Here is a 27411-nt window from a genome sequence, read left to right as displayed (position 1 = left end):
AACTTTCATGAAGAATGACACATCTACTTGCCCCATCTCCACAGCAGGTATAGTTTTATTGCTTTATCTGGAGCACCCTGATAGAGCTTGTTGGGACTGACCACAACACGTAAATGAAAATAGATTTAGTATAAATGATGCCTCACATTCATTTATACTTACGCCCAGTTTCATATGATATTGCAGGAATATTTCCTGCAGGAGGTTATGTTACACCCATTCAATTTATTTAAATACAGGGGTTGCAAAGCAGTCAGCTTTGGTACTGTAAAAACACTTCCAAAGAAACGGGCCCTAATCCTCACCCTGAGTAAGTTACAGAAAGGTGAGGGGTCACAATACTTTTAAATTGTATTTTCCCCTTTGTAGCAAATGGCAAATTTAATTGTGAACCACAAATCTGACAAGTCACTCCCAAGGATAAACGTTACGTCGATTTGCCACAACGAGCAGCTAGTCTAAATGAGAGAGGGCGTCCTATACAGTTGTTTTCAAATCTATCACTGCTTCTGAAGTGGAAAACTTACACAAAAATGAGACAGTGCAAATGAATAAATTGAAGTCTTGATGCTTTTCGTGCTTGAACTGTACTTAGAAAACCATATTAATTTATTATATTCGTATAAAAAACATAGTTCCCCCCTCCACTCCCCCGCAGTTATCAGCATCTTACGACCATCTCATTTCTGATTTCCATCATCCACAAAACATGAATTTATCATAATTCTGGCCCAGTATTTTTGGCAAATCATCTATTAAGGTAGCCATCATAGCCAGGTTTGGAAAGCAAACACACACACACAAAAAAAAAAACTCTTCCAAAGCAGCTCTTGCTGCCCAGCTCTAAAGAAAGATCTAAAGCACAGAAACCTACACACTACGAGTGAAAACTTTTTGATGCCTCCAGTAAAAGAGGGGATTGGGATACATGGAGAGGGAACAAAAGCGAGCACAGCTGTATGATGATGGTATTTTTATTCATGAAAATAAAGAGGTACCGATTCCAACTTTCAGTATTCAAAATAAGCAGCAGGGCAGTAAGAGAATCAGAATCAAACATAAAGAATATTATTCCCGCCCCCCCCCCCCCCCCCCAAAAAAAAAGGTCTGATCTCTCCACTATTGATCACTAGATAGGGGATCCCCAGGTGACTGCTATGCCACTTCATAGCATTTCTGTTCTCTCAGCTGCCTTCTCACATCAGCTGCACAGTGAGTCTCCACAAGAGACCATTTTCAAAACTGAAAACATTTCCAATAATTTTGGATTTTTTGCTTATTTACATACTGCATTTCTCATTTGGAAAACCTGCTATAAACCAACTTTATCTACCTATAGGCAACGTAAGAAACTATGATTTTTGCTAATTACATTTTCTATTTCTTCCTTAAACACAGCTGGGAGTTTAGCTTCCTAACTTCTAAAGCTTTGACCTTTATAAAGAAAGAATTGACATTTTCATTAAGACATGGATATTCTAAGTTGATTTCTATTATTAACATTATTTGTCAGTAAGAGTGGTCTTCCTTCTGGTTGGTGCATAGAAGAAATTATGAATGCTTAAATATAGGCAAGGAAGCATTTCTAATAAGCTGCTGAAGACAGTATTTTTTTTTGGGTCTATAACCAGATTGCTTGTGTATAAAAGAGGAAGAACACCTTCAAAAATGCAGTGTATTCAAGTTCAAGAACAAACATTTACAGTACATGATATTTTTAAATGTCTGCAATACCATTATTAGATTCTGATTTTCTGTAATTTAATCTTTATCCCAATATAATTAGAAGTGAATATTAGATAGGATTTCATATCTTCTGTAAGTAAAAAATGCCCCAATCTATAAGCACATGGTTATAACAGCCATCAAGTTTACTTAAATAGCAGAAGTCACAGCTACAAAACCAGAATATCCTTAGACAGCTTATTTTATTCTTTGGAAGGTATACACACTTGAAGAGCAGTTTATTATAGGGCATGGCAGATATAAATTTAGCTATGCTGCAAGGTACATCTGCTGCGTGCCTCTATCTGGTCCTTTAGATATAGCCAACACAACCAGCGTCTATTTTAAAACTAGCAAAATTAAGTTAGTGGGGCAGAATGGAAAATTTCAGTTGTAAAAAGTCGTATTGCTTTGTCTTATTAAGCACACCCAACAGCAGCACAGGCACTGTTTTAATAGCTCTATTTTTTATAAGCAGAAGGACTAATAGCTGTACGTGAAGCACAACTTGGCTGGGAAAAAACAGACTTCATATTTCAAAAATAACACCTTTTGCTCCCTTGTATACTACAGACTGCTGCTTACATAAGAAGTTCAGAACATGATCAAGTCCAGAATAATGGGTATTTGCCTATAAATTGTGATTTAATACTTTTGCTATCATTTTAGTTTCAAACTTTAGCACCAATATGAAGTATTTCAGTACACTTCTTATTCGTCATGAATTTGTCCACTTTGAACTGACAGAACACACTGCAGAAATTTTGAGAAAGACCTCTGTAAGAGCTAAAGGTTCAGAGTTAATTGTTATCATAATCTATTTTATGACGGACTTAACTGATTTTGAGTCTTCCTTTCAGTCTTTCAGACAGGGGAAGGGGACTGTCTGCCCACGGATAAATCTGAACATCACTTTCAGCTTCCTGCATAGGACCGGAACTGGTCACTTGTTCTGGACTTTCAGAACAATCAATTTCCACTACACAGGAAGGTTCTGGAGATATTTGTAATGACAAATTATTACCAGCTTTCTTAAAGTCATTTTTTTTCTTCCTCTGTTTAATTATAAGTGCTGAGTCGCTGCTTGTTCTTTTGCTAGTAACAGCGTTACCCCTTTTCTCTGCAAAAGATTTTTTAAACTGTCCAGTGTTCAGCTGTCTTTTTAGTTTCTTATAAATTGGATTTTTATTAGTGTTGCCATCATCACTGTCCTCACTAGAGGAACATCTGTTCTGACACACGCTCTTTTTAAAAGAAGTTTTCCAAGCAGTCTGAGTACAAGTTTTTGTAAAGTGACGGCCAGTTACCACATCTGCTGGCTTTTGAGACGGGGGAAGCATTTCACGCACAGTATACAATGGCTCTGTTGTTTGCCCACAGAGGGCTAGAGATGTTATATTGTGGTCTTTTTGTATCATTTCATACAGGCTGTCAGCTTCTTTGCATTGATCTTTACTAATATGTACACCATATTCCCTTGAACAGGTTTCCGATAGCATATTTTTAGTTGCTTGCACTGGTTTGTTTAACGGACACGAGGAAGAGAGAGAATCTTTATCAGGATTCAATGCTGCCTTTGTGTGTTTAAACCCGTTGAGAGGCTCTCGCTGCGTTACATCTTCTGACAGCAAAGGCTTTGATGGAATGGAAGTCTTCCTAAGTATACGCTCACTTAAAGACAGCTTCTGAAGTTGTGCCATACCACCATCTGAAACTAAGTCATCTGCACTGTCAGAATGGTCTGTATCAGACTGCAAAGCCCCAGAATATTCTGAGCTATTTTTCCCTGTTTCATGAGGTAGCGGGTGTGAGCGCTTTATGCACGCAGTCAAGTCAGATGGTGGATCACGGCTATCACACACCTGGGCTGGTGAAGCGCTGAAGGAAGTTCCTTCCCAATCAATACTGCTCAATTGTAGATCAGCTGCTACAGAGGAAGATGAAATCTCTGAACTTTTAGTAAATTGTACTGGTAATACAGATGCGTCAGCCAACGTACCCTGTGAGTGCAAGCAAGGTGATGCAGTCAGAGAAAGCCCAACTGCTGATACTGGCATCTGAACGCATGTTACACAGGAAGCTGCAGCTATTGCTGGCTCTTTTGATTCAATGTTACTCTGGTGTATCTCATATTCAGGTGCAGTTTTTGTATCTAGTGTGTGGTCTTGCACAAGAAGAGTTTCACTTGTAGACTTAAAATTCATTTGAGACAGAAGATCAGTAACTTCATCACAAACATTTGATAACTCTCTTTCTTTCGGTTTGTTTTTCCTGTCTGAAAAAAAAAAAAAAGAGGTGCAGATCAAACATGATATTGCTCAACAGTGGGAGAAATATTTGTTGCTTTTGATTCTGGTATTCTGGCAAGAACCATAAGTTCATAAGATATAAACTTTTGGACTTACTTTTCTGTTTCTTTGCCAGAGCTTCTGACTTTTCCATTTGGTAAAGAGCAACAACATCTGGATAAGCAGCCTGAAACAAAGATGCCTCTTCTACTGTGATTACAAACAACTCCACAGGCTCATCTTCTGCATCAACATAATGTTCTAAAACAATTAATGAATTTACATTGGACATATATATACATGAGTATTTCAAAGGATGGAATAAGAAAGAACAAAAGACTTCAATATAAGGAAGATACGTAAAAAGGCAAACAGCACAAAGTTTGAGATTTAGCTACGGTGTAACTGCTTTCTTTCTGCCAGGTGCCTGGGTCAAGCAGGCACATTAAAAATAGAAGTCTGTCAGCACCAAAGTTTCTAGCTAGTGAACTGTCACAACTTAGGATACATAATGAAACAAGACATAAAACACAGAGTCTAGGTCTTATTAACATGTACCACAAAAAGTCCTTGAAAACGAAGCCCCTTGCTTTCTTGGTAGGTAGGTAGGATGTTTTTTGTTTCTGAGTTTTTTGTGTTTAGTTTTGGCCTGGTGTTTTTTGTTTGTTTGCGCCCCCCCCCCCTTTTTTTTTTTAAGTATTGCTTTTGGTTTCAGGGTATCTGAAATGTGATGCGCATTTCCTATGTCTTTCACAATTTCCAATCTTACCCACACATTATTTCCTCATAAATGTCAAACTATTTTCCCCTTTAAAGAATGCTTTTGTTCTTTTCCTGTGAATTGTTCAATAATGTACATGGAAACCACACCAACCTGGTTTTTGCCACTCAATTTCAAAACAAGGAATCCCATTTTTAACACGTGTCTTGACTATCCTGTAAGAACAGAGAACATATTAAATGATTATGTTTGAACAGGAAATGTAAAATTTAAGCTATTTTAAAATATTCGAGTATTCTAATTTAAAATGATTCAGAGCAAAAATTATCTTTGTAATAGCAAATTTAACTTTTTTAAAAAGTTACTTTTGTGTATAAGTTCTCGGTCTAGATTTTGAATACTGACTTTTATTTTTTAAACGATATTGCTCAGAGTAGCAGAACTAAAAAATCAAAATTCCATTTTGTAACATAGAACCATAATATAAATTTCTACGAACTCCAGCTTGGTATCTTCAGCTATGCCATGGAGAAGGCTGTTGCCATAGACAATAATTTCTCAATGAACAGACAGCATCACCCATATTTTTTGCAAAAGAGCATGAAGGAATCCAAGACATGAACTGAAAAGGAACTTCATGAGATTTTTTCTAAAAATATTATCTACATCCCAGTTTTGTAGGAAGAGGCTGGTACTGACAGACTGTGACTCATCAATCCAGAAAAGATACTACTATATTGACACTGACTGTTCTTCTACTCCTTAAAATTAAGGTCTATAAAATCTTGAAAGGCATTGAGAAACAAGGAACAACTACTAACCCTTCCTGCAATGTAAGGATTTGGGGAAAAAAAACGAACACCAAAAAAGTCTGTCATTTGATATTATGTCAAATAATTTCTTTAAGACCGTGAAGTCAAGTTCAGGAACCTTTTGCAAACAGACACTGTAGATTCAGAAAGTTTAAGAAAACTTTAAAAAAAAAAAAAAGGGCTTAAGAAAAGATTAGATCATTTAAAAGAAAACGCTTTGCGGGATGATGGCTCTCTAAACCTGGCTTAGAAGACTCCTGAGTAACAGAAATCTGGATGCTGGGAAAATATTCAGAGGGAAGTAGTTACTTATTTTTACTGTGTATCCATTTTTAGCGACCGGATACTTGGCCACTTCCATAATCATAAAGGCAGCTGTCCTCAATGAAAATGTTTAGAGAAGAACAGGTAGCAGAAATGAACTGTAAGACAGTGAATTCATTAGATACATAACTGAATCTGCAGATGCTCACATCTTGAATCACTGAAGTCAATCAAAATTCTGTTAACAATCTGAGCAGGGAAGCAAACCTTTAAAGCTAAATTTTGTGTGCAGATCCAAGGAAATAAGGATGTAATAGAAAGTAACCATAGCAGACCCTATTAGAACTGAGGGAAATTGCTGCATGTGTTACTTTGTGCAGCAGCAACAGCATACGTATTGGCATATGGACCTAAATTTTTAGCTCTAATCAAAATAAGCTCATAGCTTGAAAAGCAGATGGAAGAAAACCATTATATGTTTGTAAAAATGAAGAAAAATAAAAGAATTTTCCTCAAGCAACAGAAGTAAACATTAGGTTCAAGAACTCCAGTTACCGTATTGCCTGCAGTTGTTTTGAATTGATGTACCCAGATTTTCTCTGGCTCATATCATAAAGTGTCAACAGTGCGAACAGTTTCTTACAAGCGTAATTCTTTGCCCATTCCATCTTCTCAGAAGCAAATATCTGTTAGTGTAAAAAACAAAAACAAAAAAACACACTTTAAAACATTCTTATTCTGTTAGATATCAAACTTTGACAGCTATGTAGTAAGGACACAGGACTAAATGTTTAAAGTATCTAGAACATTTCATATGTCTGGGTAATGCTGAATAATATTTCACTGCCAAGTGAGGGAACAGTTATCCTTATCTGGGTAGATTCTTCTACTGTCAATAACAGGTTCAGGGAATAGCTGTGTGGCAGCAACAGCAGGAATAAGACAGTTACTAAACACCTTATCAGATAGAGAACAGCTATGCAAGGAGCTGTGAAAATTACTGATTTCACATGTGAGAGAAGGATGAATGCAGACCTTCATTAAAACTATGTTGTTCAACAGTAGTCCATCATGTTTTATGTAACTTAACACACCAATTCAGGAAAATGAAACATTATAAAAGATCTGCCTTCAGTGGTAAAAACGTATAATAAAAATCATTCTGAGAAAACCACTCCAACAGCAAGTATATACAAACACTTCCTACCTTCACCCCAAAAGCCTTATTCCTCTCTCTCTAGAGGAAAGAATATCCTGTAAGCTGTATCACTTCTGAGCTTTGTGCACTTTGAATTAAAGGGCCTCTAAACTTGGAAACTGGCAGTATCATGCTAACTATACGCCTGCTATCTGGTTTTGGGAAAACATGCACCATTAAGAATGGAAGTCTCTTCTGCTCGTTACATACAGAAGCTGCTAATCTTGATAATACCAAGAAAACATTAAAAAGGAAGTTTAAAAAAAAGTCTGCAATCATAACTTGCTGCAAGTCAAATACACACTGTCAGTATGAAGACGAAACAGGTATGAGTTAAAACAAGAGCTGTATCCGTTAATACCTTTGTGAAAGCTGGGAGAAAAAAAAGTAACATCCCTGAAGCAGTATGCCATATAGCCACATAGTACTTTATGCACTACAGATGACGCAACATTCAGTATCCCAGTTTAATAACATTGGGAAATGAAAAATAGAACAATGGCAAGTGACCTCCCCCCCAAGTTCTCTTACTTCTGCTTTTCTACATACCTACTTAAATCAATTAATTTTTTGAAGTTGTCATTTTAGACTTTCAAAAGATGAAGTATATTAAAAAGTTGTAGCAAGATTCTTTAATTCTTATTTCCAGTAAAATCACCAATCAAGATCAAAGTTATCACAGATGCATAAACAATAAAACCCACACAGAGCTAGATACCCAGTAGCGTTATGTACCTGAAAAGACAATAAATTTGGCCTTTTGCATTCCATTATCTTGATTAATTTATTCTTGTTTACAAGAAATTCTTGGATAACCTTAAGATAAAACAGAAAAAAGGCAGTTTAAGAGAGGGCAGAAAACTGAAATTTCAATTAATTGATTAAAAGAAAAATATCTTTAAATAGGCTTTTTACCTCAGAGAATGGAAAGCCTTCACAACTATTAGCTTTTCTGCAGGTAAAACAAATGTGTTAGGAACTGGGCACAAAGAGGAAAAACGTACAGCTTAAATCCTCACCCTGCACATGAAAACAGGGAAAAGTAGTTTATTTTCAACACACTCCTACTTTCTGATATTGTCCTCCACTGCATTTGCTTGTTTCACTTGTTCTAACTGATGCCATTCGCAAGGGCAGCAGTACTTGGAGTCATTGGGTTTGCAGTATCTCATGCTTTTACAGAGTTTACATCCACTGCGCTCATGTTCCTTGTAAGACCCTACAGAAGCAGATGCACAAATCATGATGAGAAGGAAGACTTCCAAAACCTCCAAATATACAAAATTAGTAGTAAAAATACAGAATTTGGAATATATATGAATTTGAGAGGAATAGCAGCTGTATGCAGATCTGAGTGCATTAGCTATATACTTACAGTAAGAACTGACAAATACAAGAAAGACTTTTTCCTTTTTTTAATTAAGATTAATTAAAAAGCAATTTCACACCTTATGCTGAAGAATTTAAAACCTAAAAAAACCTAAGTAGTCTGTGACACCTCCACAACCATACTAAGCAATGGATATTTGAAACAAACTTTTTCTTCTCCAAGTGATGGCTTTGAATGAGTTCACCAATCAAATGTGCTACCAAAATGAGGTTCCCTAAGACTAATTTCTTTTTAAGAAAAGGCTAAAAAAACTCAGCAATGAGTTTTGCTAATGGATGCTAATGGATTCAGCCCTCCTTATGCAAGACCAATTCAGACAGGGATAAAAAAAAAGCTGCTTATCATGATAGCACATTTTCTTTACTGACATTATTAAAAAGGCAAATACCTGGGATCACACAAGGGCATTCTGTTAATATTCCTTCTGCTATCAACTGGTTTCACATTTGGGAAAGGTACTCCCTGGCCTCCAAAAAGCACTTATATAGATACACAGCTGAAAATCTGAATACAGCCCAGAAGCTGAATGACAAGAGTAGTCTTTCATGTTTTTTTTTTTTTTTTTTTGACAAAAATCCAACCAACAAACAACCCCCCATGCCCAGAATAAAAAAAAAAAAATGATTAAGATAAAAACAAAATTCAATGCTTTTTACACTGACCTGGATGATGACACTCAGAACAGTGAATTACCCTTTTCACAACCAAAGATGGATTATTATCATACTGAAATTCTTTCCATTGCTCAAATCTAGAAGGATGATATTGAAAGCGTTACAAAATACTTTAAACTCTCACACTTAACACTAAAAAGAATACTCTTTATACTTCTCAGGCATTTGCTCAGAAAGCAGTTTTCTAACTTATGAAATAGATTTTTTGTGAGCATATAGTTGTTGGATTTCTACTGTTGACATATACATTAAAACCCAGACAGCATTTAGTATCCCTTGTCCTGATCCACAACCTAAAGAAAAAAAAAATTAGTAAATCTGTCATCAGTCCTTGTGACTTTCATTCCCAAAATACCAACATACACCTGCTAACTCAAAAGCTAGGAGTCAGCTCGTGTTTTACAACAATGAAGAAAGCTTGCTTAGCAAATATGAAGTAAGGAATGTAGTAACCTGTCCCTCAAAAAAAAAAAAAAAAAAAAGAGTTAAAAGTTAAATATTATTAACATTGTCTTGGAGATAAAGTCCATACCAGCAAATATAAGAATAAAATCAAGGTAAGTTTTCAATTTACCTTTGCAGTAAGTTTTGACCTCTCAAAGTCTCAATTAACTTTAAAGCTTGTTCTTTTCCAACTCCTGGAACGCCCTATAGAGACAGAAATATTAAACATCATTTAATGACACACACAGTATAAAGATTTTCATAAATTGCCTTCACAATCTTATGAACAGAAATGATAAAACATTCACAGACATTGATCTACATTGACAAAAATAATTTTTGACCAAGTTATGTAGTCAGAGGTGACAGATTATAGCTGTAGTACCAGACACCCAATAGCAGCTAAGATAAAACCACCTATTTCCCACTGCTTTCTTTCTACACATTGCTTTTTTTTTTTTTTGTGCACCATCTGCAACAGAACTACCACATGAAATACTTGAAACATTCTTGACAGCTAACTGCCAGAGAAATGAAACTTTTCAGAACTGTTTTGGAAAGTCAAACCAAGACAAATTCATTCTTTGGATTTTAAACTCAAAAGACTGGAATCTCAGATGAAAAATGTCTACCAAAAAGTCTTCACTTACAGGAGAGTGGCTTTATGGCAAAGAAACTGCTTTAACCTCAAACACTTATGTTCCAAGAGATGACTTAAAGAATAGTGCTAGAGCATTTTTCTGAAAGATAATTAAAAACCCAAACCTGAAAGAAGCCCTCCTTTCCTCTTCAATAATCACTTGCTTCATTTTGCTATTACATCTTGCACTGATTTTGCTGTTATTACATCTGTAGAATGCATGTCCTTTACAAGACTAGCCCTATAGGTAATACATGGGAACAGCAAATATTTTTTAGAAGCTAGCTCATGGGCTGAAATCTAGGACTTTATAGTAATCCCTAGATACACTGAAGAATGACAGACTATTAATTCAAAACAACCTAAATGATTTAAATCAAGAATCAGTACCACTGAATATAAACAGTGTATTGAGTGTCCTTTCTACAGTACTACTACAAATAAACCGATAGCTTATTTTTATTCAAATATAACAACTGAATATATACAACTGTATGAAATAAATGTACTTTCAAAACCAATTAGAAGTTGTCATTGGTTATGCAGCCACTCAGGCAGACAGGTATTCAGCTTCTGCAAGGAAAGCATCACATATATGTAATCAGCAAAGCAAGTGCAATTATAGACTGGTATTCTCATTTATCTGTTCTGCCAGTCGTCACACCCACAAGGCACTCCTGTAGTTCAGCTTTCCCTGGAAGTTTTTATCTTTCTTTGCTTTGCCAGGTTGCAGCAACTCAAATGACATATCTGGTATTGCTGATTGTGTGACTCCAGAAGACACACGTGCAAGAACCTGGCATTCCAGGAGCTGCTACCTGCATTACAGTAACTACTGATTAGCCACTACTTTCTGCCTCCCTCTCAGACTTGTCTTTCAATTAAAAAAAAAAAAAGATTCGACTGATGTGCTCTGTCATTCAGCATAGTCTGTTATTTAAAAGGACAGTTTTATCAAATTGATACACTATGATTTAAGAGTAACTAGACATCCACTGCAATTCTGAATGGGAGCAACCGTTGCCTGTGGTCACAGCATGATGAACTGTACAGAAATCATGTTTCATACCACTTCATTTCCATTTCAAATAGCCATTCCAACACCTTCTGGTGAAAGTCTCAACAAAAAAAAAGTTCAAAAGCTTTCAGGAAAAAAGAAGAAAAAAAGTAATGAGTGAGATCCCTCTCACTTCACTCATTACCTCAAATTTACAAAGTAGGAGTCATCTATTTAAAAATCATGTAAAATCCCCTTTTACTTCTATCAACAAATATGTCCAAGTTCCATCCAGAACTGTTGCTACTAATAACTACAGTTCAAAACCATCACTACTAACTATTCCAAACAGCATAAACAGAAATGTTTTTTCTTCATTTTCCTCAGCTACTCTACCGAGGATGTACTTTGCATCCTAATGGGTACAAAGTATCCTGGCAGTCACTCACTTTTCATGTTTGCTCAGTATCAACAATGCTGAAACTTTCATATAATGGAGGTGAAGACTACAGTCTGAAAGAATACATAAAATAGATTTAGAACGATTAATGTTAATGAAATAATTTGATTATCTTTAAGCCATCAAAAAAACCTACATATATAGTTACTTACTAAGCATCTTCTTCAACTAATTCTCAGTATTCATTGCATTCATGCATTCATTCATTGCATTCAATGCAAATCATGCATTGCACGGTTTTGTCAGCATGCACAAGTCTCCCTTGATACACTGTCTTGAAAAACAATAAATTGTAAGTACCTAATAAAAAATAATTATATTGCTTACCTTTGGAAGGTAATCACAACCCAGAAGAACAGCTAGCCCAATCAAAGACTCTCTGTCACAACCAAGCTTCTCCTTAATAGAAGACATTGTGTAACAGTCAAGATATGGTTCCTGCAAGAGAAATTTATCATATGCTTTATTTCCACAATATCAGGGAAGGAACAGCCCAAAATCACATTCACTTTGTTTACCCAACACTATCCACCCACGTCTGCAGGCAACAGGTCTATCCTATAAAATACAAAGAGTCTGATAGCAAAACCAAATAAATCCACAATTATAATATAATGCATGGGCACCACATTAATAACTACAGTTCTGGAGTTTCAAGTTGTAACTGTGGGCATCAACTGTTCAAAAGAAACTAAAATAAAATCAAGAGTTGTTTTCTATGTTGTTTAATATATTTAGAAAAAGTTAAGTCTACCATTATTGAGTACTAATGGCTGTATAAATCATCTTAGGAACCACAGTTTTTAAAGTCCATATAAACTTCATAATGTGTTACTTGAGTTAAAAAAAAAGAACCAAAGACAATTAAAGTGTCACCTAACATTATACCTATGAGCTAAAGGAACACATGGAGCCTTTAGGAGAGGACTCAAACACAATGATATTTCATAATGATTAACATGAATAAAAAGATAGGAAGCCCCAGCCCCCAAAAAAACAAACAGAACCCTGTTATCTGAAACAGATACCCCAAATGGATGCGCGCACACAAATTACTTTTTATATCAACAGGCAGATATTATGTATCTTAAGATATGTAATAAGATAACCCTGAAAGATCAAGTCCACCTTCATTTTTGGTAATGAATGACAATGAATGAAGGAGGAAATTGATCATCTTGACCCCAAATACAGTGTCAAAGCAAATCATTTTCCAACTTTACTTTTTTTTTTTTTTGAACTCAATCATTCCTAGTGCTTTTTTCGGTTCTATTGTTTTTTTTTCCTGTTACTGAAGTACCTTCTTGACAAGTCTTACGGATAAAGATTTAAAATTCCAACCCCAACATAATTTTTCCTCTGCTTTCTTATTAGCTTTACCAGGTACAACATATGAATTCCTTTCTCCGATTTACAGAGAAGTATAAATAAAGAACATTTGGGTTTGCTTTTTGCGAGATCTGGAAAACTGCACTCTTTAACAAATGAAGCTCAAGATTATAAGTTGATTTGTTTTTCTCTTTCTGAAAGTTCATAACAACTGATTATTATACAGACGCATAATCTGTCCTATTCATATTTGAGACTAACAGTATTAACTGTAAATATATTCATAATGAATAAAATAAACATGTAAGATGCAAACTTGTGAAACAGACAAAAGGCTGACCGCTCCCCATATGCCCTAACTGTAAGTTTATCAGAATCAATTATTTCATTAAAATTCTCCACTGCTGAGGAAGGAAGGAAAAATTGCTACTTAGTTTTATTATACATCACAAGACAGCACAAACACAGACAATAGTACTAGAAGTGTTCTTCAGTCCAATTGTTTTGCTCTCAAATCCTAGTAGACAGGCAGTGAATCCAACAAAGCATTCCTGTCTTAAAGGACTATCTTAAATAACCTCAACTACCAGATGATAAGCGTGGTATCCAATTGTTTCAAGGCCCTCCAGTTAATTTCTATTTTGAGGAAAACTCTAAAGAGCAAGCAAAACCTCCTTCTGACCTTAACGAGGTACGTTACCTTAGCATTCATGGCAAAGTTCCTATAAACCGTTTGAGCTCCGTATAGGAAGACATCTCCGTCGTTGGTAATGCACCCATCAACGTGGCCTTTTGCATTTAGGTAAGCACACATTGCCTCTGCTTCTCCTGCTGCTTGAACCCAAGGGACACCTAAACACTCCAACAGTTCCAGACACTGAAAGAATCCAAAAGGAAAGAGAGATTGAATGCTAAATTAGATCCAGTTATTAGCATGAATTTTCTCAGAGAAGTATTTACGTCCACCCTGAAAACTGCTACTGTTGCAATGACTAAAAAACACTACATCAATACAAAAACTGTAACAGTAAACTACTTTTCCTCTAAAGCAGTCAAAAAAGTACTCAACTAAGAACAATGCACTAAGTACAGAACTTGAACACAGAATGAACACCTTCACAAAAATCTGTATGCTTTAAATGGACTTTTAGGATGTTTTCAAATGAAAAGCAAAAGAAGAATTTATCTTCACAAAGCGACATGGTTTGCTTGGTACTCCGCAGTAATACTGGGCTAGCACAGACATCTTTCAAACTGCCAGACTCCTCAAAAACAAAGCATGACAGTACAGTATTGCCGGCCTAACTAAGACTGGACCAGTTTAAGACATATTTAGATATACTAATATATATTTCCTGCAAATTTTAAATTCTAAAACAACTTTTTTGTTCTAAGAATAAAACATGAATTGATGCATTCAATCTACCAAAGCCATGAGAACAGTTTGAATTTCTGTAATAAGCACTTGATTATGACTGCAGCTCACTGTAGCATAACACAAAGAACACATCAAACAAGACAATTATTCTGACATTGCCCTCCCTTCTACAATAAATTAACAGATGCTGTAACGCCCAATTACAAAAGGGTGTGTTCCCTCTAACTTATAATATTGCTGACATTTATTGTATAGAAAACTATTAATTGAGTTCTTGTCTTTGAATTATTTAAGGTTTCTTTCTATCACATTAAAAAGATACTGAAACATACCCCTTGATTACTCACCTCTTTTAACATGGATTTAAAACGAGATCTCCCTGTTCTTGCGGCCCCATGTCTCTTGGAAGGTCCATAGCGCATCTCGTTCCTCTTACTCATGGTGTCTGCTTTCAACCTGGGGGCCTCTCCTTCCATGACAAACACTAGTTTAATTCCCATTGATGTTAAGAAAGAGAACCGAAAAAATAGGTTTCTGCAATAAAGTAATGTGTTCCATAAGTAGAATTAGGGAAGCCTGATTACTTCAGATGTTTTTGTTATGTCCCTCAGTCTGCCCCAGGAACAACCTTAGCTTCCTCTTCACCTTCTATGACTCCCTTACCCCAAAGCTAACAGATTTTATCTATTTCCTTGATGTTGTTTTACTAGCGACTTGTAACAGCTTTACAAAACATCCAAGAAAATATCACATAAGGACAAGAAAGATTTTTTTTAAGGAGCAAAAACATAAACAAGTTTAAAAGGCTAAATAAAATATATTCAAATTCCAAAGTCTGCTTTCAAACACATCCACATTGATTGTTTTGTACCAAATTTTAAGCCCAAATCTATCAATGCAGATGCATCTGAAGTAAAAGAATGCTTTAATATTAGATACATAGATACCACTACCATGCCAATTTATTTAATGTGCAAATCTGCACCACTGATGGGAAGAATTTTACTTGTAAAAGCAATAATAACCACTTGGTCTATAACAGTAATATTCAGAGTACTCAGACAGCATATGCTTCTTCCAGTAATTCCTGGATGAATCTTTCAAAGAGTGACCGAACATTTATATCTCTTCGATTTACAAAGAAAGACCATTATTCTAGATTTAATTTTGTATATTTGTTATTGGTAAAAGAGGATAAGTTAATCTCTTGAGCCTATTTTTATTTTCACAAATGAAAAGAAAAAGAAATCAATTTATTACAATAAAAGTTTCTGTAGAATACTTCGCGAAATAATTTGATCTCCAACTGCATTAAATCTTTTTTTCCCCTGGTAGAAATCTGTCCATCCCTTTGTCTTGCTTTGGAAAGACTGTGCAAGAGGTGTGGACTGATGTTTCCATTCCACTGCACGTAAGACTTTTTATCATAGAGAAAATGTTCATGTTAAGCTCCAACTTTTACTTAATTACCCATTTGGGGTCCTAAGTATAACATTTTAAGAAAAGATTTTCAGAAGATGCTAATATTTCATATTAACAGAATTCAACAAAAGCCCATAAACATATGACAGCTAGTAACTCAATATTCTTGAGCTAAGCAGTCATTTAAAAAAATATATATATATAATTTCATTTTTGTCAGCATAATTTACAGGAAACAGTGCTTTGAATCTACAGCTGCTTATCCTTGCTCGTTTAAATATATACACATTCTTCAATGTTGCTCATAAGCCTGAAGATTGATTCAGACCTCCAACTGAAGTAAATATGGTTAACTAGAATTTTAACTCATACACCACAACAGGCATGCATAAATCCCATTACGTTCTGAATCTACCAGCCTCCAAAATGCTGTCATAAACAGGCTTAAACTTCTACAGTACCTTCCAACACACATCCTCAGAAATATATGGGAATGAGCATGTTGATATGTACTTGCCACTTGATAATTTTCTCACCACATGGCGCTATACCACAGTAAGACCAGCACAGTTCTGTCTGCACCCGTCTCAACCTTACCTATTGTTAAGGCCTCAATAAAAGGTATGCTGAGCCCAAGAAATTCTCCTGTTTGCACCCAAGCACTAAGTTGAGTTCAACCAGCATGACCATGTTTTCTTTTCAAACCCTTTATGTATGCAGCACAAGCAATAACAACAGAAAACAGCACAGTCATATAAATTTTGGAGGTAAGTAATCTTAATTTCTGAACTACCAAAACTAAATTATACAGCTCCAAAACTTTTGGCTACAATGTTTTATATAGATACTATACCTCAAATGTGGCTTGGTAACTACTCCAATCATCTTTTTAACGGTCTGCGCTTCACAAACCCACAAACTTAAATCGACAGCAAGCGTTTTTCCTTTGAGACTGCTCAAGCTGACAGGTTGTCTCACAGGCTCAAGTATTTGCCACAGATTAGTCACTCCCATTGTTCCAGCTTCTTTGTTGTCAACGTGAACGTTTTAGCTGTAGACTAAGCAAAATATTTTCAGAACATAACATGAAATATGACATATTATGAACATTAAGTTTATAAAATAAATATGCAGACATTATCAGTTTTGTTTTTATAAGCCAAGAGCATTCACAATCATGCCTTCTAAGTATGGAGTGACTCCAGTTCACAGGTGGTTTATCACTGAAAACCTTCTTTGGACTGTACTTTTTCATTGCTAATAGGCTAAACATAAATAAAAATCAGCTGAAAAAAGTAACATAACATGCTTCCAAGTCTCATATGTCCCTTACATAGATAGAATCCAAGACTTATTTAAAAAGCAAACAAAATCCACACCCCTCAAGGCCATTACTTCCTGATGCGAAGCTGTAGGATTCACATTAAAAAGATTCAGTTCATATAATAGTAGCTTACATATAAAAGTAGATTGAAGAATATTTATAATGACAAAAACAAAATTCTCCTTGTTAGTCCAAGATCATATAACAAGGGCTAATGGCCAAGGTTGTGGCTTAGGAAATTGAACCTAAACACTAGGAAATAATGACGATGGGTACTTTAGCACTGGTTGCCCCCAGAGGCTGCAGAATCTTCCTCTTCCATTTCCAACATTCAGACAGCACACTGTCTTACTGGTTTAATCTAATATTGGTGGAACTTCCTCCTCTGCACGGGATTACCACAGATGTTCTCCACAATTCCCTTTGAACAAATATTTCAGCAATTGTAACAGCATGATTCCAGAAACGTGAAATGTGCCTGTTCTTACTATTGTTAAGTGCCAGTCACACACACTACTGCAATAAGATCCTTACAGTGAATGCTAGCTCATAACATACACCCATTAGGTAGCATATTTCTTTGTCTCTTCTTTAACTTTACTTATGCCACTCTGTTCTTCACACTACCACATGACTGGATTTCCTTTTCTTCACAGTCCTTTTATTGTTCTGGTTTTCATACCTTGCCACTTCTATATAAACAACTCTGACATATACGTTGTTTTTCCCTCACAACACCAACCCACACCTACATTGCCTTACCATACAAAGTTTGCCTCATGCTTATTTCCTCTACTTTTCTGTCATTTTCTCCAATACTAGAAGATAAAAAATAAAATCTGGAATGTTTTGTACTTCTTGCATCCTGATTTTGAAACTACTACACGCACAAATAATAGACACCCCCTTCCTCTGAAGTCATGACTAGGTGAACTCTGAGATCTGCTTAGGACTCGAGTAGTTATGCCACCTTGTGGCCTCTTGTGAACATGGCCACGTTAAATTTATGCATCTTTCACATTCAACACCTTCAGAGTCTGTCAGAACAGCAAGTCTGTCTTTGTACGTTGCTTTTTTTTTGTACTTTTGAACTCTTTTAAAGCAAGGTTGCTAATCAATAATGTACCATTTCTGCTGCTGCAGACATTCCAGGTTGTTTTTAAATCGCGTTCAATGAAAGACCTACTTTCAACGGCAATCATGTTTCTGCAATCCGCTTCTTCAGTCACACAACCTGGTTTTAGTTTTATGCTCTCAGGGCTATTATGTAGCAAAATAGGGATTTTATTGTTGTTATGCCTCAAGCACATAAAATGAGTTAAAATTATAAATAAAGCATGCAAATACATGGCATAATTTATAGCATGTTGTATGGTACATAATTAACAGGAAAGACAAGTATACTAGTAAATACTTAATGTTTCAGAAGATTAACAGCTATATAAAAGAAAAAGTTTTAAAAAGCTGAGAACTAAAAACAAAACAAAAATCCAACCAAATAACTTTTTCCCTATTTTGTTTCCAACAAAATCCTGTTCTGTCCTCAGTAACATTTCTTTACCCTCATTCAAAATATACTTAGGTTTGAGTTATGAAAATCTGTAAGACCTACCACACAGTTTCTACTTTCTGAGGATATTCTGTAAAATATTTACATCTGGATCCTGCATACAGACAGACCTACAACTCTCAATAGGAGCGATCTGTCTATTCAGATTTTGAGGTTCATTCATTGCAGGTTTCCAGTCTTCTTAGAAGAGAGAAACTTCTAACGGAGGGAGATCAAACTTCCTCCTTTTCCCACATACTTACAAATCACTGGAGAGAAACTTCCTAAGGCTTTTCCCCCAAGAAGTCGCACGAAAGCGGAGCACCGAGACGCACGCGCGCCTTCAGTTCAAACATAAAATTCCCGCCTCGATATGAACTCGTATCTTAAAGTAGCGCCTGAAAGAGAGGCGTTCCCTGACTGCCTGCTCGCAACGACGAGACCTCTCCTCCCTGCCCGATAACAAGATGTACAAAATGACTGCACACCTACAAACCTAACGCCCCAGCCCCATACTGACCGCAGGGGACCCACTCCCCATTCCCACCCGAGCCCCCTCAGCGGCTCATCTCTTCCTCAGCCGCCTGCCACACAGCACAGCGAAACGCAGCCAAACTTTAACCAGGAATTATAACAAATTTACCTCCCCAGCTGGGACCACCGAGGCCCCCTAGCACCACCCGCTCTCCCTCACGGCGCTGCTCAGCCCTAATGGCCGCCCCCGCCCCGAGGGCAGCTCCGCCCTCGAGAAAATGGCGGGCGCCGGGAAACGGCCCCCTCAGGGAGGCGGCTGGGAGAGCGCGCGCAGGCGCCGCGCCCGTGGCGGCTGTTCCGTCGCACTCAGCCGCCCGCCCCCCGCCGTGCTGGGCTCGGAATCTCCGCGGGAGTGCGGCTCTCAGCCGGTTGTAACGGTCCCGCCGCTTGGCGGTGGGATCGAGGAGAGGTAGGATGAGGAATGGGTCATCTTCGTGGGGCCGGGTGAGGGGTCCCGGTGGCGGCAGTGCTGTGCTGTGCTTGCTGTCAGCAGAGTACGGCCGGGCCCTCGCTGAGCTTGCCGGGGATGGGTTCCCCCGCGGTGGTTTTTTTTTCGTGTGCCCCAGGGTGGGTTTTTCGGTTTCTGACTTGTCCCTGTGGCGGTCGAGCTGGGTGAAATTTCCCCCTGGTGCCTGCCTGGTGCTCAGGGGTAGCGCATGGGGTTTGCCCCGAGGCATCCGGCATTATAAAGGCAGGGGGAGAGGCAGCTACTGACCAGGGAGCGCTTTCCTCCTCCTCCTCCTCCTTCTCATTCTTCCCCTCCTCTCCTTCCTTCTTCTCCTCCTCTTCTCAGCTGCGGCAGAAACGAAACTGATGTGAAGTTTCTCTCGTCTGGTGCATCCACCGACATAGGCTTTGCAACGGGGAGGTGATTGCATCCTTTCAGGTCGTCCAGGGCAAGTTTTGGGACAAACAAGCAGTAACTGTGGCATTGGGGGTGTGAGCAGAGGGATTTTGTTCCTCCCCATAGATGCGGTAGAGCTGCCATCGCTTGTTGCTTCTCCAGCAGGTGCTTGCTAGTGTCTGCATGGGGCGGTACGGACTTTGTGTGCCTGATAACATGAGCGGCTGGCCGAGTTGAGAGATCTCATACCTTTTTTGTACAAAAAAAAAAAAAAAAGAAAAAAGGCTTTTTTGGCTGTGTATGTTTCTTTCCTTTATTGTTAGAATCTACCAGAATTAACATGTAGTTCATTTATCAGTATCTCTGTGTCTGTTTAAATAAATGTAGTGTTATCAGCAGATCACAATTCTTTTCTTCCATTCCTCCCGTCCTTCCTCTTATATGTTACATTCTGTAACACTGTAGGTCTGCTCCTGTGCCTTCTGTCAACCTCTGTTGTGGTAACTGGATGAAAGGCAATCCAAGATTGTAGCTGGTCTGGTTGCAGAGTGGTTGAAGTGGATGTTTTGAGTGGCAAATGTTTCCTACCTTAGATGATAACAGGCTGACACATAGTTGCTGGAAAGCCAGCGTGAGGTGGTTTTGGTGGTGGTGTGTGGTGTAGGTGCTCTGGATGATACCAGCTGTGACCAGCTAGGCAGGGAGGAAGGAAGAAAGGTGGAAGAAAAATTTAGAACTGCATTGCAATGGAAACTGGAAATAGGATGCCCTGGGTTTGGTTGGAGCATTAGTGGCTGGCAGTGCATATTGCCTCCGGTGCACGCAGCCTGTCTTCCTATACTTTGATGTTAGTGGTGTAAATAGTTTTCTATTATAACGTGTAATAGTCCTAATAGTTTTACACAGTACCATGTGACACATCTTGGAATGGTGGTTTCCTTTCACTTTCTCATTACGTGCATGAAAAATGTTTGTTATGATTTGTAGTGATCTTGTGATGTTTTTGTAATTGGATCTGTCTTGCCCTTATTCACTCATAGTTAATAGCTGTGGGTTTTACATTGTGCTCTTACATTCCATGCTAGTAAAGGTCATTTTTTATTAAATGAGCACTTTTGTATCGTCTTTCTGAATGACAGTCCAGTTCTCACATTATTGATATTCCTGACTTTGTCATCGCAAGTTTCCATTAACATAGTCCTACTTCATATTGCAACATAACCATACATTTAGACTTCATTTTAAAAATACGATGTCTAGTCCTTTAAGCGAAGTTCTGTTAACATTTGTCAATAGTATTCATTGTTGACTTCCCATTAGTCTATTGCGTACATTAAAATACTTGTACTAATCTTTATTTTTGCCAGTTTAATAGTTTCCAGTACGATACTTGCATATTTTAATGACAGGTCACATCTGCAGCTTTTCCTTTGCTTTCAGGTATTCCCAAGCTGTTTTTAAAACCATGATAAGCAGTGCTAAGACACTGCAATCGACTATTTTTTTCAATTTTTTTTTTCAATTAAAAAGTTAATGAAGAAAATCAGTGTGTCATGGTACAAGTATGTAAAAATGTAAATTGTAAACAATATAAAAAAAGGAACTTCTTTCTGTCAAAAACACTAAGATGGTCTAAAAGTAAAGCTCAAGTGTAGTATATGTCATTTTCAGTGTTTTTTTGTTTGCTTGCTTGCTTGTGTGTGGGTTTTGTGTGTGTGTGTCTTAATTATTTGTCCCTTTAGCTTTTCAAGCTTTGTTTCTTGTGAGGTCTGATTAGTGGACTCCTTGTTGATGAGGTCAATTTCTTCTGCCTCCCTGCTTTTTTATATGCACTGTAGGTGTTACATCTGCTTACATCTGGTACTTGTGATAACAATTTCAGAGGCTGTTTCAATACAGTTTAAGTTTCTGTTAAATTTTATCTTCAGTACTAATTCTTCTAGAGTTCTGGAGTGCAAACTGTTTTATTTTTGACTTCATTATGCTTAGATTGAGTGAGTGAGTTTTCTTCTAGGCTATTTTGTTTTCCGTTCTCGTAGTCTCTTTTCCTTAGATGTGCAAATGATATAGCAACAGAATTCATAGCCCTGTTCTTTAGTTAATATTCATTATAGCATTTAAGTCTTATGTTTTCCCTTCTTTATAGAGTGAGACTTCAGCGGAACAGCAAATTGAACAAATGCCTACCTTCATGTTTGGTTGATGGATAAATTCTAAGAGCATACAAGCAACTCTTTTCTGATCCAAGTAATATAATGACATGTTTATGTAGGAAACTGAAAGAAGCACAGTAAAAGGTATGTAACTGAATGATGAAGTGTATTTGCTTGCTTGTTTTATGTGTATGATCTTAAACTACATAACATAAAATGGAAATGGCAGATTCCCTGTAAATATTTAATTAACATAATAATAGTCCAGAACTTAACCTGATATCCCTGATATTATCGCAAGAAGATAAGATGGGAAGCTTATTGCATGTCTGTCTTTGCTTTGAAGTTCGTCTGTTTCACTTGAGGGAAAGGGATGTATGCTATTTCGTATTATTTGTGTGCTTTGTCTAAGACAATTAATGAGGAGATAATCAACTACTGTTTTATAAAACCCAAAGAACACCCAGAATAGAAATTCAGCGGTCTTTAGTGATGTAACAAATTTTAATGTCTGTGGTGTTTGATATAATAAATGCTATTTATTGTCTGTGGTGTTTTATGGTATGAGCTTTTTCAAACTTATATTTCTGTTGAAATCAGGCTAGAGTTTGACCAGAACGTTAAGCTGGCACAAGTGAAAGAAGCTGCTTAAAGAAGCACTCTATCTCGACATTGACCCAAACATACAAATTTGTATGGTGAAATGGTTGGGAAACTTCTTTTTTTTAAAAAAAAAAATAAAAAAATCCTGCATCAATTTTCAGTGCCTTCAGTCAGTTTATTATTCTGCTTCGTAAAGAGTTGCTTGAACTCAGGGAGACGAGACAGAAACAGAGGAGGCAGGTGAGACAGCTGGCTGCACTTAGTTTATCCACAGACGACTTGCCTCTAAGTAACCTGAAAATTGCCGTCCTACTGCTGAAAATTGCCATCCTGCTACTGGCTGAGTGCCAGTGATGGTGACAGCCAGTCATCAGGTGCTCCAGGAATTCAAGCTGGTCTTTTACCCAGTCCTGCAACTGATAGGGTCTGGAGCATCCTAGGGAGAGGCCTGGAAGAGGAGACTGTGGAGACTGTGGGAGCAAGAGCCCAGGCAAGGCTTGACAAGGAACCGTGGAGAAGCTCTGGGAGTGCCTGAGGGCTGACTGAGCAGGGGTCCCCTGGGACCATGCATTGCATGGCTGGAACCACTGTGCCTGCCCACCTAACTTTCTCAGGAACCTTGTTGTCTCCCTTGCAGGATGCGGGAGGTCACGTTAAGAACTGCTGGGCTGACCCACCAGGCTTCTTTCCTGTGTCATATCATCTGTCAAGTAGGACAGGGAAACTGTTACTCATTAACTTCAAATATATCTGTGACAAGAAGTGATTTGGTACCCTGCTTTTTTTTTTTTTCATTTTTCATGAATTCACCCTACTCTTAGGCCATTCAGTGATTTTTCTATAATGGTGGATATTAATTGCATTTAATACCTCAGAATTTTGCATGGTGAGATGTGTGTAAGTTGGCTGCCACTCTTGCTGGAAGGAAGCAACATTGCCTGAGCAAGAGAACGTGCTCAACTGTGGAAACATTTTGATATCCAAAAATTATGTAGTGGTTATCCGTTTGAGCATGGTCTGGACACTTCTCAATAGGTGACCTAACTGCTGGCAAATGAAAAGATTGTGCATTGTCTTTGTATGAACAGGACCTTGTTTCTGCTGTGGACAAAAGTAATGTGGTCCATGTTTTGTGTTGTAATTTGGGACTGTAGGTATAAAGAGTGTAATGTGCAGTTTAGGGGGAATAAGAACCACACCCTAATGATACTGTTGCAGAAAATGTGAAATTTTGACTATCCTAGACACCTGTTCTTTTGGTTATATGCAACTTTAGTAGACTTTGTTACTTTTGCAGGATTTATTTCTTATTAGTCATATTAGTGAGGTGGGTTATTTATCTCTGTAGAGGAAGCATTTATATGTATATATGTATAGGTATGTTTTCTATATAGAGAATTGTCCTTCATTAGTAAAATGACAGCATTTTGTTTACTGTGATCACACAACATTGCCCAACAAAAGCAGGTTGGCTGTGTGCAGAAGTAGGAAGGGAGCAACACTATGAATCTAAATTTTCATTTATTCGACTTTATGTATTCCACATATTCACTGTCTAGACATTTCTCAGCCATGTATAATTAATACATTTTCTTTTTGGCTGTGCAAATCATTTTATTCAAAATTGTGTCGATCGTACTGCAACATTTGCAATGACCTTAGAATTTCTTGTATCAAATTAAATAAGTGCAGTCTGCATTATCTGTAGGTATGTTTTCATATAACAGGTTGTAAGTTTCAGTCTAATTTCAGTACTACATATTTGTAACTTACAGATTGTAAGTTTCAGTATTAAATTCAGTACTACATATTGGGCTACAGTTTGATATGTCCTCACTATAATTACTTTGATATTTTTTCAGTACTCATGGGTAAGAGAAAGGAAGAAAGTGTTTCAAAGCCTAGATCCCACAAAAGACAGAGGCAAGAATTCACAGATGAGCACAGTGATGAGTCAAATGATGAAGAAAACTCACTGTTTTCATTTGATACTAATTTTTCTTCTGCGTCGGTAAGTTGTTTTAAAAAAAATCCAAAACTAAGAAAATTGATGTATAAAATTGTCTTTGGTTGATGTTGAAATAAGTCTTGTATGTAGGCTTCAACTGAACTAATCTAAAAGAAAATAGAGATAATGGCTGTAATGAGAACTTCTGAATGTTCGTTCTTACCATATTTTTGTGGATCATGTAGTTATGACAGTTGATCATAAAATAACAGTATTCTGGTTTTATGGAATGAATGCTACTGAAGTTGACAACTAAGTAAAGTTGAAAGATTTTGTTTAATAGAAGTATGGCATATTTGGTTTAGGGCTGTAGGAAAAGCAGAAAAAATTATTTAGGAAAACAAATAGTTTACTAAAAGAAGCATTAGATGCTTTCTTTGTATAGCTGAAACTTTGAAATGACAATTAAAAATGTTTGAAATGCTTGTTTTGGAGGTGAAACTTGAAAATGGGAATACCTATTTTCCATTTTACTGTAACGGTTGAATTTTAAATTGATGTTGGACTCTTAAAATAATTTTTAGCACACAAATACAGTCTTGCAAGTCTGGCGTTGATTTATGATCCGCAGAGGTGTAACTCCTCACTTAATTTTCTTGAACAGTACCTATTCTGTGTCACTGGATTTTTTATTTTTCCTGAAAACTTTGCTTGATTAAAAAGCATTGCTTTTCTGAAGCATTGCAGATAAAATTACCTGTCAAAATAGTATGAGTTGAACATTGGGATGTCAGTTTCATTTCTAGTTTCATTTCTAGTTTCATTTCCTCCTTCCTAACTTAATTCTATTTCCCTTTTTCTAAGTCGTGCTAAGACTTTTCAGTGTTGTTTAAATAACAAAATCTTTCTATGATGCTCTTTACTTACTGCTCTAATCACTGCATTACGATCTTGATCTTTTATATTAATTGTAAGTTAGCTATGACAAGAACTGAAATTTGCCATTGATAAGAGTTAAGTTTTGGTAACTGTTTTGATCTTAATTTATGTAATAACAAGCAAATTTTCACAATATCATGAAACCCTTCTGATGTTCTCGTGGTTTGTTAACATTGATGATTTTTATTATAGTCATTTGAATTCTCATTATATTTGAAGTAGATGAAACGTATTTAATTAAAATGCACACATAACATAATATCTATTTAGACTGTAGGGGAAGTTGGGATAATTGAAAGTATCCAGCTGAAGAACTTTATGTGCCATTCCATGTTGGGACCTTTTCAGTTTGGATCAAATCTCAATTTTGTTGTTGGAAACAATGGAAGTAAGTATTGATTACAACATTGCTATGCCAAAAGACTGCTTTTGTTAATAATTTAAAACATCTAATTTTGATTTGGAAAAAAAAAATAAAGATACGTAGATGAGCTAACACTTCTAAGAATGTAGGTTGGTTCAGTTTTAGACTCAGGAATCCCGTGGGTCTCTGCCAGTAGTCCAGAGCTGATGAAAAAGTGAAGTTTTAAATTCAGAGGTTTGCAAAAGATAATGAGTGCAAAACATTTCATTATATAAATTTATGTATAATTCAAACATAAACTTCATGTACTCATATGTTCATTTTAAAATACATAGTAATTGTCCAAGTTTATGCCAAGTAGAAGCTGTTTTAGAAGGATGTGATTCCTTTCGCAAGTTCAGTTCTTTTGGAGGGAACATTTCAAAAATTAAACGTAAATGTTTAAATAGAGCTTAAAACCTTTCAGTTAACTGAATGATAATATGTATTTGATTTCTTCTCTCGTATAAGTGTTTTCTGCGTGCTTGTAAGGAAGGGAGTTTCCTTTCCTCCTGAGGTAGGACATCTTGTTGAATGCATATTGCTGAAGAATAGTAACAGAAGTTTGGCTCAGAATGAATTTTTGGGGGGGTACCTTAAGGAATGGATGTGGTTTTTTTCTGTTTTTTTTTGTTTGTTTGTTTGTTTTTGGAATTGTTTATTTCTACAGCTATGACTATTTTATGTATTTGACATAAATTGGAATTTAAGTGCTTGAAAACATAAGCAGTCAAGCAAAAATCTATAATGTGAGTGAATTGGATAAAAAGTCACGAGAACTTTAAAAAAATAAAGTAAAATAAAAACTTCAATGCTTCTATTACAGGTGGAAAAAGTTCTGTGTTAACGGCTCTTATTGTTGGACTTGGTGGGAAAGCCACTGCTACTAACAGAGGTTCCTCATTAAAAATGTTCGTAAAAACTGGAGCAACGTAAGTAAAACTTTTTTGTTTTAAGATGGGATATGTAGTTTAGTGATTCTGATTATGGGTAGCTGATCAGTCTTTTGTTAACTTCATTTTCTCTGTTTTCCCACTGGGTCTAACTCATAAGGGGGGGAAAAAAAAAGGCATAACACTACCATATTAAAAATAAATAAATAGAAATCTACCAGTAGAATGCCACTAGCTCTGAACTAGCTAAGGCATATTAAAATGTGCTGCTTATTGCCTAGTTCTCGTATATTGCTTTCACTGCTCACAAAATAGTGATAAGTCTTCTGTTTTGTGATGTGAGTTTATATGCAGTGCAAGGACCTTGACATGCAGGTGGATTATTTAATGCAAAGGAAGTGAATTTGTGTCTGCAGCAAGAGTGGGGTTAGTATGTTTAGGGGAACCAGAAAAGGATGGGAGGAGGTTTAAAAGCTTAC

At 36.7% G+C, this 27411-nt stretch overlaps 2 protein-coding genes across 8 annotated transcripts in view; one reads left to right on the top strand and one right to left on the bottom strand.

The window, feature by feature from the left end:
• Positions 1 to 362: 362 nt before the first annotated feature.
• Positions 363 to 19396, bottom strand: GEN1 (GEN1 Holliday junction 5' flap endonuclease). 3 transcript variants are annotated; one of them, XM_080588202.1, is made up of 14 exons: positions 19259 to 19396; positions 16596 to 16800; positions 14668 to 14854; positions 13643 to 13819; positions 11941 to 12051; positions 9647 to 9720; positions 9061 to 9149; positions 8077 to 8227; positions 7924 to 7960; positions 7744 to 7824; positions 6366 to 6496; positions 4888 to 4949; positions 4131 to 4274; positions 363 to 4000 (listed from the first exon to the last, which is right to left on the bottom strand). In XM_080588202.1, exons 2-14 carry the CDS (start codon positions 16754 to 16756, stop codon positions 2559 to 2561), a joined length of 2847 nt encoding a protein of 948 aa, XP_080444328.1. In that variant the 5' UTR covers positions 16757 to 16800; positions 19259 to 19396; the 3' UTR covers positions 363 to 2558. The 3 variants fall into 3 exon arrangements, with proteins under 3 accessions (XP_080444328.1, XP_080444329.1, XP_080444330.1); XM_080588203.1 differs by lacking the exon at positions 19259 to 19396 and adding an exon at positions 18879 to 19179; XM_080588204.1 differs by lacking the exon at positions 19259 to 19396 and adding an exon at positions 18679 to 18867.
• A 21-nt stretch (positions 19397 to 19417) lies between these two features.
• Positions 19418 to 27411, top strand: part of SMC6 (structural maintenance of chromosomes 6) — a 33251-nt gene continuing 25257 nt past the window's right edge. For 4 of the 5 annotated variants that reach the window (XR_013949661.1, XM_080588198.1, XM_080588200.1 and 1 more), the window contains exons 1-5: positions 19418 to 19558; positions 22140 to 22290; positions 24612 to 24760; positions 25907 to 26024; positions 26866 to 26971. Coding sequence is in view for 4 of the 5 variants with exons in the window: in XM_080588198.1 (XP_080444324.1) it covers positions 24617 to 24760; positions 25907 to 26024; positions 26866 to 26971 (368 nt within the window). In the remaining variant the exon portion in view is untranslated. Of the gene's footprint in view, positions 19559 to 19938; positions 20036 to 22139; positions 22291 to 24611; positions 24761 to 25906; positions 26025 to 26865; positions 26972 to 27411 lie in introns of those variants that run through there. The other variant, XM_080588199.1, reaches the window with a different exon arrangement.

Source organism: Anser brachyrhynchus, assembly GCF_964034855.1.
Source record: "Anser brachyrhynchus genome assembly, chromosome: 3".
Classification (NCBI taxonomy): Eukaryota; Metazoa; Chordata; class Aves; order Anseriformes; family Anatidae; genus Anser; species Anser brachyrhynchus.
The sequence above is the reverse complement of the archived record's forward strand: the minus strand, read 5'-3'. Positions and strand labels throughout refer to the sequence as shown.

What these genes read in the sequence shown, in the direction of transcription:
- GEN1 (XM_080588202.1), bottom strand. Translation starts at nt 16,756, where the DNA reads ATGGGAGTGACTAATCTGTGGCAAATACTTGAGCCTGTGAGACAACCT. An exon ending in GGTCAAAACTTACTGCAAAG is followed by an intron (nt 9,150 to 9,646) that starts GTAAATTGAAAA and finishes TCATCCTTCTAG; the next exon opens with ATTTGAGCAATGGAAAGAAT. An exon ending in TCTGGCAAAGAAACAGAAAA is followed by an intron (nt 4,001 to 4,130) that starts GTAAGTCCAAAA and finishes TTTTTTTTTCAG; the next exon opens with ACAGGAAAAACAAACCGAAA.